This window comes from Chondrus crispus, genomic scaffold (genome assembly GCF_000350225.1).
Source record: "Chondrus crispus Stackhouse genomic scaffold, scaffold_610, whole genome shotgun sequence".
NCBI lineage: Eukaryota > Rhodophyta > Florideophyceae > Gigartinales > Gigartinaceae > Chondrus > Chondrus crispus.
Window position 1 is genome coordinate 1 of NW_005178607.1, and position 14,657 is coordinate 14,657.

At 51.7% G+C, this 14,657-nt stretch overlaps 1 protein-coding gene; it reads left to right on the top strand.

Annotated features, from left to right (window-relative positions):
- The first annotated feature begins 9,200 nt into the window (after positions 1-9,200).
- On the top strand, positions 9,201-9,432 carry CHC_T00000740001 (hypothetical protein). XM_005710680.1 is given in 2 exon segments: positions 9,201-9,317; positions 9,318-9,432. 1 exon segment carries the CDS (start codon positions 9,201-9,203, stop codon positions 9,315-9,317), a length of 117 nt encoding a protein of 38 aa, XP_005710737.1. The 3' UTR covers positions 9,318-9,432.
- The last annotated feature ends 5,225 nt before the right edge of the window (positions 9,433-14,657 follow it).

Below are 14,657 nucleotides of genomic sequence, written 5' to 3' on the forward strand. Positions count from 1 at the left end.
GTGTGCTGGAAAGGGACAAGAGTGTGTTGGATCACGAATATGCATTTAGGCAGAAGATGAAGAATGTTTCCCATGTTCAAAAAAAAGTATCCTCTCCTCTCCTCCCCTCCCCTCCCCTTCCCTCCCCTCCCCTCCTTTCTCCTCTCCTCTGTATTTTAAGGGGATTAATCTCCGCCTTCGGAACGATGCTTTGGCGATAGGCAAGGAAAAAAACGGGACGGTTGAAACATCAATGCATGACACAGAGGTGGCTCCTCAGGCAATATTATGTGAGCTGGATGATGAGGTTGATGAATTTATCCCATAGGAGACCAGTGAAATAGACGTCACGCTATCACAGGGAAGGCTTTTGCTCAATGTCGACACTATATACGCTTTTTTTGTTTTGCCGCATTTATGGCGTCCATCGATTACAGAGATGGAGCTGGAGTCGTCGGGGGTTCACTTAGGCAAGGAGGAGAAACGATTGCGGCGGTGGATTCGAAACTGAAGTAGGCGAAGGACGAAGTCCATCACCTCGTAGAAGAGTAGCAACGATCACTCCCGGTCCTCTGTTTGCAGTCCATGAAATGAAGGGTTGGTCATTCAGGATCGCTTTTGCCTTGAAGACGCAAACTGTTTGTCTACACAGGATGAAAGTAGTCGAAAAGGAATTGTTACCAGTCAGAAATACCTGGTTCACTGCTAAAACATGAAAGGCAAACTCCCATAGTACATTACCAGGACATAAATGTTCATGTTGCTGATGCCACGGACGCCTACATCTGCGGCACGTAGCCAAGAGTCAGGATGGTTTAGTGGGGGCGGCGCGCATGGAGAGGATGAACGCGCAACAGAGAGGCGGCGGACGGACGCGTCGAAGGATGAGTAGACGGACGGACGGCGGCGGCGGCAGCGGTTTAGGACGGCGGAGGTCAGGCAGCAGCAGCGGCAGGCTATGGACAGGCAATCCGTTGAACCCTTTTGTTTTTGGACAACAGCCATGCAGGTCTTCGGATCAATTTCTCTCTCTCATCTAACCCTGCTGTACTTTTTTTAAAAAAGGAAAGCGGCAGGGACTTTGATTCGCCGCCCTCTCTTCTCTTCCCCTCTCCTCTCCTCTCCCCTCACCTCCCCTCCCCTCCCCTCCTCTCCTCTGTATTTTAAGGGGATTAATCTCCGCCTTCGGAGCGATGCTTTGGCGATAGGCAAGGAAAAAAACGGGACGGTTGAAACATCAATGCATGACACAGAGGTGGCTCCTCAGGCAATATTATGTGAGCTGGATGATGAGGTTGATGAATTTATCCCATAGGAGACCAGTGAAATAGACGTCACGCTATCACAGGGAAGGCTTTTGCTCAATGTCGACACTATATACGCTTTTTTTGTTTTGCCGCATTTATGGCGTCCATCGATTACAGAGATGGAGCTGGAGTCGTCGGGGGTTCACTTAGGCGAGGAGGAGAAACGATTGCGGCGGTGGATTCGAAACTGAAGTAGGCGAAGGACGAAGTTCATCACCTCGTAGAAGAGTAGCAACGATCACTCCCGGTCCTCTGTTTGCAGTCCATGAAATGAAGGGTTGGTCATTCAGGATCGCTTTTGCCTTGAAGACGCAAACTGTTTGTCTACACAGGATGAAAGTAGTCGAAAAGGAATTGTTACCAGTCAGAAATACCTGGTTCACTGCTAAAACATGAAAGGCAAACTCCCATAGTACATTACCAGGACATAAATGTTCATGTTGCTGATGCCACGGACGCCTACATCTGCGGCACGTAGCCAAGAGTCAGGATGGTTTACTGGGGGCGGCGCGCATGGAGAGGATGAACGCGCAACGGAGAGGCGGCGGACGGACGCGTCGAAGGATGAGTAGACGGACGGACGGCGGCGGCGGCAGCGGTTTTAGGACGGCGGAGGTCAGGCAGCAGCAGCGGCAGGCTATGGACAGGCAATCCGTTGAACCCTTTTGTTTTTGGACAACAGCCATGCAGGTCTTCGGATCAATTTCTCTCTCTCATCTGACCCTGCTGTACTTTTTTTAAAAAAGGAAAGCGGCAGGGACTTTGATCCGCCGCCCTCTCTTCTCTTCCCCTCTCCTCTCCCCTCACCTCCCCTCCCCTCCCCTCCCCTCCCCTCCCCCCCTCCTAACTGACTGTCGCTATGCTCCCCTTCCCGACGTCGACCCCGTTGCATCACCTGCGCCCATCCCCACCCACCATTTGCAAGACCGTGGCGCATCTCGAGCCCATGCGCGACGCGCTCGCGCATGGGAACGAGCCAAAATGCAATGCCGAGTTGTGATCAAGTCAGCCTCCGCAAGTCCCACCATCTGCAAGATCGTGGCGCATCTCGAGCCCATGCGCGACGCGCTCGCGCATGGGAACGAGCCAAAATGCAATGCCGAGTTGTGATCAAGTCAGCCTCCGCAAGTGGGCTTAGGATGCATTTATTCGATTATTGGAGTATCCTCCAGGACCGGTGACAATGCGGACCCTCGTCGTCCTGGCAGCACTGTCCTTTTTGCTCGTCTTGTCTCGTACTCAAGCCGGCAGACCTGATACTAGTTTTCTTCCTGTCAAGAGCCAAATTGCGAAGAATCAAGCTCGATTTCACTCGTCGCCTCGGATATCCCGCTCAAAGCTTCAGCGGAGAAGAGCCCCTTCACTGCGTTCTGGTGATGTCGTTTGAGTGCAAGTTCGAGTAAGGCTGACGGTTGACAGATGCTATGCTCTCCGGACCAAGAGTGTGTTGGATCACGAATATGCATTTAGGCAGAAGATGAAGAATGTTTCCCATGTTCAAAAAAAAGTATCCTCTCCTCTCCTCCCCTCCCCTCCCCTCCCCTCCCCTCCCCTCCTTTCTCCTCTCCTCTGTATTTTAAGGGGATTAATCTCCGCCTTCGGAACGATGCTTTGGCGATAGGCAAGGAAAAAACGGGACGGTTGAAACATCAATGCATGACACAGAGGTGGCTCCTCAGGCAATATTATGTGAGCTGGATGATGAGGTTGATGAATTTATCCCATAGGAGACCAGTGAAATAGACGTCACGCTATCACAGGGAAGGCTTTTGCTCAATGTCGACACTATATACGCTTTTTTTGTTTTGCCGCATTTATGGCGTCCATCGATTACAGAGATGGAGCTGGAGTCGTCGGGGGTTCACTTAGGCAAGGAGGAGAAACGATTGCGGCGGTGGATTCGAAACTGAAGTAGGCGAAGGACGAAGTCCATCACCTCGTAGAAGAGTAGCAACGATCACTCCCGGTCCTCTGTTTGCTCATCAAAATTGCGTTCAATGTAGCGCTACGTGCCCGTCTTCTTCGTTCTCATCCGCACTTGCATCCACGCCCTATCTGGATGCATCCAGCTACACAAGTGAATTTGGACAAGGGTATACTTTTTCATATATCTTCCAGATCACCATGAAAGAATGTTGTACAGTACCCTTCCTGTCCGTGAATATACGAAACAACAGTGCTGCAGCCTTGGATCCCCACGGATGTACCGAAAGGTGCTTTTGTACTGGTGTATACCACTGATCCCCCCACCGCACCGCACTCTTGCCCCCTACCCTTCCACTCCCGCCCCCTTTCCGGCCAGGAGGAAGCACGTGCGTCCCTCACCTCAGCATGTGATCTATATTCTTCGTACCGATGGTGCGTGGGTCTCTGCAGAAAGTTTCTGCAATACGCGGGAAAAAAGGGAGGGGCCAACGACTTGCCCTTACGTTTGCGCGCCTTCGTTTGGCGCGAGCGGGAATGTATTTATTTAGAGAGATCGGCACGAAGTTTCCGTTGTGAGTGAGAGGAAGAGACACAGCGTGTGTGTGTGTGTGTGTGTGTGTGTGAGAGAGAGAGAGAGAGAGAGGCCAAACCAACCCGAGAGTTCGTCCTCAATTTCCGTTTTCCAGCTTGTGCTTTGTTTGTCCTGTGGTTGGTACAACGGACCAAGAAGAGGATGGACTTTTCTGCGCGATTCACGCCTACAGACAGGATATCTGACGGCATGTTCGAACAGGAACAGGACGTGGAGGAAGGAACAGAAGGCAGAGGCGAAGGTGTGGGAATAATTTCGAACGACGTGAGGGTTACCCCGGAATGGGAAATCGAAGATGCAAATGTTGGAGATGGCGACAACGACGCCAATGATGAATCAGAGTGTGGAAACGATGAAATCAATTTCGAGATAAAATCTGTAGAGATCGCGAGAATATCGGAGAAGTTGCAAGCTATGGCCAGGGCGCGGAATGCCTCGATTCGCAAATGCCCGAAGCTCGCGAGCCGAAAGATGACCCCCGGTAGGAAGCGCAAGACATCTCTTGCGTTCTCTGAAAGAGGAGAGGACGCCATTCGTGAGACGTGGTATCAAGATCTGCGCTCACTGCAGGGCAGCCACCCCGATTTTTTCACCTCACAGGAGGCGACCCTCGAAGACGAAACGCGAGCGGTAAAAGGCAAACCAGCATACGCAGCCCTCCCGATTAGCCAGTTTAATAACGGGGACGTGCAAGAGATCTACGTTACGGAATATGACCGCAAGGTCAGGAACGGGGGGAGCCACAGTAGCTTTTTGCAATTGGTGACCGTTGCGGGGCAGTTTCTCCGCCTGCACATTGTCCTAGGATTCACTGAGGTCAAAAAAAGCTGCAATCCTGGATCCCTTTACAGAGCTGTTTGTGACCGCGAGGTGTTGGATATATTTCTGAATTATTACGACGCGAAAGGAGAATGTACCACGGTGATGACCAAGGCACTTCATCTCCGAAAAATTTCGGAGTACGCCAAAACTTTCTATTCTGACAAGGACCAGCACCTGTACGCGGAAGCAGAGCGATCCCGAATCAAACTACAAAAGGTTTACAATACCCAGAAAAGTCTCGGAAGGTCACGCGCCAATCATCGCAAACAGTTAGATGAGCGTGTATTGGAGGGGACCGTATTTTTAGAAGACGATTTCCGTCGATGCTTCAAAATCGTGAAGCTGGAGCTCGACGGGTTAATTGCTTTTTATGAAAGTGCGAAGCACTCCGAGGGCATCGAACAGGCCGTGGCCAAACTGGACTCGAAAGAGATCGTCAGAAAGTGGTCGATGAACTTACTACTGATGCTCATTTTTGCGGCGGCAGGCCAACGTCCACAGGTTTACACCACCTTGCAGTGCCCAGATGAGAACGAGCTGACGGACATGCAAGATCAGGCTGGGCGGATTCATTTTTTCGAAATGAGAACGACGACAGAAAAGACGAAAAGAACGTTGGACTTTCCTAATGTCCTTGTGAGCAAATCAGCCTTCAAATATGTTGCATTTCACCAGCAGGTGACGAGACACATCATTGTGAGGAGGACCCAGGTGGACGAATCAGAGGATTTATCGAAGCCATTGTTGATGCACACCGAGAATGGGGATTTCCTCACGACGTCCCAGGTGACTCGCGTGCTTAAAAATTTCATGAAGTATAATTTTCCGGAACTGAAGCATATCACGATGATGTCATTACGGTCGAGTTACGGCACTTTGATGATGGCCGCGTACAAAGACAAACGACTCTTCACCGACCTTGACGAGGACTCGTTTCTGGCCCTTCTCGGCAAAATAATGAACACGTCTGTTGAACAACTTATGACAACGTACGTAGGCATTGATCGCAGTGAGTTTGAGCAATCAGCGATGGAGCTGAACAAAGTCTTAGACTTGAGTGATGGCCTCGGCCGCCGTGCCGGTCATGACGAAGGACACGTCACGGGAAGCTTTTTGGGGTAAGTCGGAATGGCAGTGACGCGTCTCGTCCCGTCTTGTCCCCGACCCGCCCCGCCCCGCCCCGTCCCGTCTTTCCATGATCCATATGTGGTCATTCGATTCGAAAAAGTCTTGCAAAACTACGAAGCGTGAGAGGAGCACCTTGAGTACAACTGTGCAACCCCTTCACATCAACTGTTTTCTGCCAGAGGTCGAAGAAAAACATGTTTGCCGTAGATTGCTTTCCTACATCGCAAGATGCGAATAGTAAATGAATCCATCACCACCTGTCACGGCTCGCTCGCTCGCGCCTTTTTCTCACGAAACTCCGTCCGCGTGTGTATAAGCAACTCGCCGGACCATGCAACAGCAACAACAAGCTCAACCAAAAAAAAACTGTGTCCCCATCCCTCGTGAATCGTATTTGCATGCGACCGTCGTATAATTCGAGGCGATCTGGCATTTCAATAACAAAGCAAGCATCTGCATCCACGCTTGTGCACAAGGTGATTTAGCCATAGAAGCGAAGCTAAAAGAGCGGGTGTAAAAGCTGTTCAATGGCGTCGGGGATTAACTGTTCATCAGTGATCGCCAAAAACCGACGGCGACCTGAAAGCATCCCTGACGTGTATCACGCCGAGCGTCGGGTGTGAGGCAGAAGCCGTCGTCCCAGATGTTGCTGAGCGCACCTTCCCCACCTCCGATGAGCACGCCGTCAGCGGCGGGTTAATGCTAGACGGTCATCTCTGCGGCGGCGGCAAGGCGTCGAGAACGGACAAGGTTTTGCGGGCGAGTGAAGATACATAATGAGGGGATGTTAGCAGAAAAGCGGGTAAAACTGATATGATGGGTAGACATGCTAAGAAAGAGAGGCGGGGAACTGCAGCGAGGGGAGAAGCAAGGAGGGGGGATTAGGGGGGCAAGGTAAACGGAGGTGCGGGCGCGAGGGTCGGGTGTGGGGAAGGTGGGGCGCTGGCGGAGGATCACGTTTGGGTGGTGGGGGCGGGGGATGGGTACCAGGGAGATACGAAGGCAGGGCGGAATGGGTGAGGATGGAGGTTTTTGTTTTTTATTCGTTTCGACAGGACAGAGGGAGGTGACATCGTGGGACGGAGGAGCAAACTTGGGGAATGGTAGGAAGGGGTCAGGCTGCACGCCAACGCACACACATCTCGCGGATGGGAGCGCCTGGGCGCGCGCTCTCCCTGCCGAATATTTCTCTCTCGCAAGCGGTCCGTGTGCAGCGCGCGGCACAGGCGCTGCGGGATGTGATTTGATTTGTTTCTGTAATAAATTTATTCATATCCATGGATCAGTATTATGAATCGGGCATACGTGCCACGCCGCGTGGGCGTGTGGCAAGTGAACCGCCGGCGGTGCTTTGCTCAAAACTCAAGAGTGCAGAATCAGAGTTTTCTAGTCAGTTGATCAAGTGGCCAGAGAAGCTCGGGGACAACTCTATCAAGTTTTATTATCGTAGGAAGGAACCGTTTTCAACTGGAATTGAAAGCTGCGACGTTATTGAAGGGGAAGTCGGCATGTGTAGGTAGTCATCTGGTTTTCCGAACTTACTGTAAGTAGAATATGACGCAATGCTAACCGCAAGATGTGTTCTGTACAAGTAAAGATTTGCTGGAGTGATCTGAGTGCTAATTTTATTTGTAGCGGGAAAGTTGCGGCTTAAGATGCTGTGGAGCACTCTCCGCGACAGCCATCCTCAATAAAAAAATTCGCCCCCCGAGGTCATGGGTAAATCATTCGTGTGATGTGTGATGTCTCAATCTTTGAAAAGGGCAAGGCCTTCCCCTTTCGTCATTCTTCCCTGTGCTGCTCTGAACGTTAACCTTTGTTTTGCAGGAAAGGCCGCGTATCCTTTGTGAGGGTCTGATTGGGCACGCAAAAAGTTTGCACCCTGTTTTAGGGCTTTGTTTTTTTCGGCCGGTGATGGTGCTCCGGCAAAGAGCTGTTATGGCTGAAACGGCAGGGAGAGGGATCAGAGTCAATTGGGATCAAGGGGGGGGAGGTGGGGGGGCGCAGCGGCCGCGAGGAAGGGCGCGGCTCTACAGCGCTGGGAGGGGCCGGCTGTGGACGCGGAGTCGTGCGGTGTGACGCGCACGTGTTGACAGCACGAGCGCGAGTCATAGGCTCACGGCACAGCGGGCGTCACGGGGTGGGGCGCGAATTTTGCGTTTTCGTGGGAGAGGCGTCGGACACCAGCGACGGCGTCGGTCACCTTTATAATAATATTAAAAACATCAATAAATGTTGCAGATTTCAATTGTATGTCGCCAATTTTTACAGCATACATCTACTTTACGGCGCGGGGGGATTCCGATGGAAATGGTTAAGTTTTTCTACGACCTAGCTCTGAAAGCCGTGGCAGCCCCGGAGTGTGCGTGCGTGGGAGTTCCAGTCCGAGATCGACGAAACCTGCCGCAACAGCGTGTTCACACAAGACAATGGGTACCTGTCAAAACAACTGGCGGAGATCGTGGCCAAGGATTTGCTCCTCCCCCCGGCGGAGAGGCTCTTCTGCTCGCTGGAGCGGCGCGAAGACCTCCCCGTGCTGCGGGAGCTGCAGCGCAAGGGCGTGGCTGAGGCATGAGGCGTGACACTGTCGAGAGTCGGAAACATCACGCAAGAAGGCTGGGCGGGGTCGGACTTCCCCTCCGACGAGACAATGCGCTACGACCGGGACCAAGCGCGCATGTGCGAAGAGTTTGAGGAAAAGATGGACGCCAACGGTTTATGGCTACCAGCGACGACGCTCTCGGCGTACGTGGTGGGAATCTGTCATCAGATCTATCTGATCGGTGGGAAGACTGAGGCGGCGGCGGGGATCCTGCGGCAGCATGTGCGGATGTCATACGTGGCGGCGCGGTGCAAGCGGATGGACGGGGACCGCGTGCGGGTGCCGGCGTCCTACGTCGAGGGGTACATGACGCGTGCGCACGTGGCGCCGAAGAAGATGGGGACCGGGCCACGGTCGGCCATGGTGGCTGGGTTCCCGGCGATCACGGACGTCTGGGAGATGGTCAGGAGCAGCGAGCACTTCTTCCCGGAGCTGGTCAGGCGGATGGCGTCGGTGAACTCGTGCGGGAAGGCATGGTGGGTGACGTGGAACAGCACGGGGGTTCGGGCGGAGGACATGCAGGACGTGGTGGGGCGCAACGCGTCGCTGCACGCGTACAGCGAGTTTTACGGGGGGAGGGGGAAGGAGGGCGTGGCGGGGGGCGCGCGCAACTGTAGTGCCGGGTTTCGCAACGTGAGCAGGCTCGTGCAGGCGGAGGACCCGAGGCTGTATTGCTGTTCGAGTACATGCGTGGTCGGCGGGGAGAGCCCGGTTTAGAGGGCGGTCGCTAACGAGATGTGCTGCATGTGCTGCAATGAGAAGGAGTGCAATGCCGACGACCTTGCGCAGGTGGTGCAGGCGCAGGCTTACGGGTTTGACTACGGGAGAGAGTCATCCGTTGCGAATGTTTGGTGAGAGGACCCGGAGGGACGTGAGGAGGAGGGCATTACAATATTATTTCCTGGAAATGCAGAGAGTCAACGCAAACGGTTTAGGGGTGACGAGAGAAAGCCGGGCGTGAGCACAGAAACGAGGGAGAGAGCCGCGCCATCTTTCCAAATGATAAGCCTCGAGTATTCAGTCGCCTCTCGGGCACTGCAGCTGTTCATCTTTCATGAAATGAAGTAGCACAAAAAGTATTTTGATGCCGATTGCGACTTCCTTCTGAGTTCTATAGAGAAGCCACCTCGTTCACGCTTTGCCTTCCAACCTTTCGCTCTGCAGAGCTTGTTTTTGCAAGTTTAGAAACCCAGCGATTTGCCGCGAAGCAAGAGACGCCGCAATGGGCTTCATGCACTTTTCACGCAGTCTCTCCATTTCACTCGCCCTCTGTGGCTCTTTGATTGTCGTCGCGAACGGGATGGATGCATGTGTAAACTCGACGTCCCTCTCCTCCGTGGTCGAGGAATCGTACATGAACCACGTCGACCTTATCCGCCAAGGGGAGAGGGGGACGCACACCGTCTTTCAGCCCACAACTGCAGCTCTGTACCCATTCCCCAGTACAGTATACTGTAGTCATGCATTCTATTTTAATTCCGTTTAGCAATACAGCCACCGTTTCGGAAACCGCTACGCGCTAATACTGTAGTAATCACCTTTTGCATTTCTCTTCAGCCTATAAATTACGACAGTTAGAAACCTGTCGCGGGAGGTCCACGTTTTAAAATATAATTAAAATGCAGAGTACGTACAGAGAAAACATATCAGCTATCATAAGCCGCCATAGCCACGCTTAGTAGGGCCAATTGACGTTCACTGCATGAACCATCTCGTCTGACGACAAATATAAAACTAAAACATAGATTCATTTTGGTATAAGCTACCCTTCGAAAGGTACGGGTGTGCATCCAAACAAAGGATTTCAGGGGGATGTCAGAATTCTCATATTCGGGTACAAAAATCGTTATAAAAATCTGCACTATGTAGAGACATCAAAAAACTGTAATCAGATTACATTCGTTATTAAAAATAGACTCATTCCCACTTTAAAATAACTCTCCGAACTGTACCACTATCAATAGCATAGTTGTCAAATATGACAGGATGTGACGTATTTCAAATGTACGCATCGTGAGAGACCCTCAATCACAAAGTTCACAATCACGAAGACGTTTAGCAATAGTTGTCCTACGAACTACAAAAACTTACAGACCTCTTGCAACTACAGTGCCCCTCTCGATACATTTAACGTTTACGCGCTGCATCGTACTAAAAATAGATTTATCTGTAAAGGTCAATCCATTAGTGACGAAGCAACTTCAGTGCATCTCACGATAAAGCTAACGGTAATGAATGGAATTCGACCAAACATGTATGTATCTTTATAGACCAATGAATCTAGTAAGAAACAAATCAGTAGCAAAGATCATGTTTAATCGTGAACAAATCAGCATAAATTGATCTTGTGATATTCCCAGCCAGGTTTTGAGGGATTCAGGATTATAAATTTAGTGAACGTTGAATCCGCAAAAATGAACTGTTCTTTATTTCGAGATGAGTAACGTCAAAATCGTGGCAGAATTTTAAAAGCTGCAAATTCAATGCACCTCTCGACATATACAATCATTCCTTATAGATCAATCAAGATACAAAGAAGCAAATTCCATGCACCTCTCGACATAGCCAAATTATATATGCTGCATCAGCCTAATAATATAAATTTACACCATCGCGTTAGGCCCTGGACGCGATGAAAATGACTGCAAGTTGCATGGCATTTGGTTGACTAGAACGGATATTTCTTGAAAATTGGAGGTTACGGGAGCGCATCACCGAATATGGGTACAGTATGAGGATCTGGACTTGTATGGCCACTTTCATAGATTTAGGGACACATCGGCGCACCCTATTCGGCAGCAGCTCTGACGAGTATCATACGTGAAAATAGCTAGTCCCACGATAAAGGCTAATCCCACGATAAAAGCTAATCCCACGATAAAGGCTAATCCCACGATAAAGGCTAATCCCATGATAAAGGCTAATCCCACGATAAAGGCTAATCCCAGTTAGTCCCGTTGATCTCCCTACTCCCTTGACTCTATATAATCGCGGTAAAATCTAGGCATCATCTCTCATCTACCTCTCGCTACCCCCCCACCCACACATATGAAACGAGAGTCTGTTATGAGTGGGTGTGTGGCACCAGCCGATGCAAGGTTGGTAGACCAGATTATCCTCCCATCTGACTATTGCGGAGACAGTCAAGTCGGCATGGATTCCAGGGGTGAAGTGTATGGATGTCAGGTGGAGCGGTACGGGGCGAAAGTAACAGTTTTCACGCAATCTGCTGAGAAGAAGACGAAGCTAGTTCGATTAGGAGGCGAGTTCGAACCGGAGATCCAGGGGCCAGGGGACATTGAAGTACGCAGGGACAGAAGGGGTGGGCGTATGGGGGCATATTTTCGGATGTGCATTGGAAGTGTAACATCCAAAGTGACTGGAGAAAGACCGAGCGTGACGACAGCCACCTGCGCAACTTTCTGTGTGAGGAAGAGGTTTGTGATTGTCGGATACGAAGACGGGACGTTAAGGCTGTGGAGTACATCGGAGAGGAAAGTACTGAGAATTTTCTGCGGTCATAGGTCGGGAGTGAGTTGCGTTGCGATGAGTTGTGACGGACGACGTGTGGTATCTAGATCCGTAGACAGGGACGTGCGGGTGTGGGACGTGGAGACTGGAGCACAAGTCGGGGAGGCATTAGTTGGATACACGTGTGGTGTGATAAGCGTTGCGATTAGTGGGGACGGAAGACGTGTGGTATCTGGATCGTTGGACAAGAGCGTGCGGGTTTTGGACGTGGAGACGAGAGCACAAGTCGGGGGCCCGTTAGTTGGTCACACGCATCTCGTAGCTACCGTTGCGATTAGTTGGGACGGAAGACGTGTGGTATCTGGATCGTGGGACAAGAGCGTGCGGGTTTGGGACGTGGAGACGGGAGCACAAGTCGGGGGCCCGTTAGTTGGACACACGCATTTCGTGGCTAGCGTTGCGATAAGTGGGGACGGAAAACGTGTAGTATCTGGATCGTGGGACAAGAGCGTGCGGGTTTGGGACGTGGAGACAGGAGCACAAGTCGGGGGCCCGTTCGCTGGACACACGCATGTCGTGGCTAGCGTTGCGATAAGTGGGGACGGAAGACGTGTGGTATCGGGATCGTGGGACAAGAGCGTGCGGGTTTGGGAGGTGGAGACGGGAGCACACTTGATACAGGGAGGGTAGAGGATTGGCAAGAAATCATGAGTCGGTTCCTGTGAATGGCAGACTTGGGGACTGCTTTTCGCGCAGGAGGAACATTCTAAATGTTTTCAAGGGAGGGAGGAATTGTCCAAAGGCGAGAGGATGGGTCTGAGGCTGTCTTGTGTCAATTGGAGACTACAGTAAACTAAATCACTGATATGGCACGGTCATGTAGTTGCAGTTGCATTGTTTTGTTATATGATTGTTTCCATGTAGAGAGCCGTCTGAATTGCGAAAAGACATCAAAAGCATGTCGATGAGTTCGAGAACAGTAACGCCATCGGTGTATTTTCCACCCTGAGCAACTCATGCCGCCTTGTCCTCAACTAACTTATTGTAAACCCCAACTAACTCGTAGTCAATGCCAGACATCATCCCGCACCTTCAACACGCACCGCACCAGCAGGCATCTATGTTATCCCAAGCCATGGCACAGGAGCTTGCGAAAAGAAAGAAGAAAGAGCACTACTAAAAAATTGAGAACGCGTACGCATGCCTGTTAGCAATTCTCAATGAAGAGTTGAGGGGATTTCAAGACTGTACGCTAATCCTGCGACATCAACTCATCGAATTTGCTTGGCCCCCTTTTATGTTGATGGGCATAACTCGCTGTAAATCGTATGAGAGGTAACGTTTCGTTTATTGAGGAAGACTTTGACTGACAGAAGCCAAACAGGCGAGACGAAGACTACGGCGAGGAGGCGTCGTTGCGCGCCCAAGATCTTGCGGTAGTTCTTGAGGGGTTTGGCCACGGAGAGTAGAGGTGGGTGGATCCCTGCAGGACGCAGTGGGGGGCACGTCACGAAAGGCGGAGACGACTGGCCTACTGGCGCCGGCGATTTGCTCGGAGGGGAGGCCAAACTGGAGCTGCGGGTGCGGGTGGAGACCGCGCTGCCCTCCTGTGCGGGCTGCGGAGCACGGTGCGACAGGTGGGACTCGGGGATAGGGTGCGTCCCGTCATCTTCGGAGTCGTAGAGGGGGACGTCGGAGTCTGAGTGCAGCGACAAAAATGCGGCGCGTACTTCGGCAGAGCGGATTAGGATTGGTGGTGGGTTGAAGTCGATCTCCGGAGATGAAGGCGGGGTGACCGAGGGAGTGATGGAGAGCTGTGAGGACGAAGACATCATCCGGGAAGAGAGCAGGGGTCTTCCAGTAAGAAGGGTGGGAGGAGGGGATGATGCCAGTCACGCTCGCCTTGAAAGCTGAGCTTCGAAGACGTTTACGAGGAAATTCTTCGTTCCCAGAGGCGTCCAACGCGAATCAAGGAGCAAAGAAGACCGTGAGTGAGTCAAGTACTGGAAATTTGTGGCGAGTTGCCGCTTGCCCTGAACGCGGAGGGGAATGAGCAAGAGTGGAAAGGATTCAGGTGAGAGCAGTATTCAGGCGGTATTAGGTAGGGTGAGGGATTAAGATGAAAGTGGGTTTAAGGGATTCGGTGAGAGTGGGAGTAGGGCGATTAGAGCGATTATTGGGATTAAGGGATTCGGTGATCGGGTAGATTGTTTTGAAGGATTAAAGTGGGAATGATGCCGCCGTTAGAAGAGTCTGCTGGAGATTGGTTTGAAGGATGGAAGGGGTTGAGGTGGAGGGTGAGGGTGAGGAAGATGGTGAGGGTGGGGGTGAGGGTGGGGGTGAGCTTGACGATGAGCATGAGCGTGGGGAGGAGCATGGCGAGAGGAGGGCAGCGGCGCAAGGCTGCGAGATCATTGAGGTTGAGAGAGAGCAGAGCTGTGATTGCGAAGACGACGACGGGCACGAAGAAAGGTGACGAAGGTGCGCGTCGGTCTTAAGGTTAATCTCAGTGAGACCGAGTAAATTATCGCAGATGTCTTGGGGACTGAGGTATTTGGGCATTCTGTTGCGGGGGAGGTGCTCGTGGGATCCTTCGGTCCCTTGACAAAATTCAAGGCGGATTGGTCCATCCCACGACCTTAATAGAAGGATCTGGGCGAGCGTTTGAGCCTTTTTGCAGATTCTTTACTCTTCGCCACATCTCCCCAATGAAGCTTCTGCTCAGGGGGGGGGGGGGGGAAGGAAGGGGGGGGGGGTTTTATTCCCCAACCAAAAAGGGCAATTTTTTTTAAAAATTTTTTTTTTTTTTTTTAATTCCTTAAACCCCCCC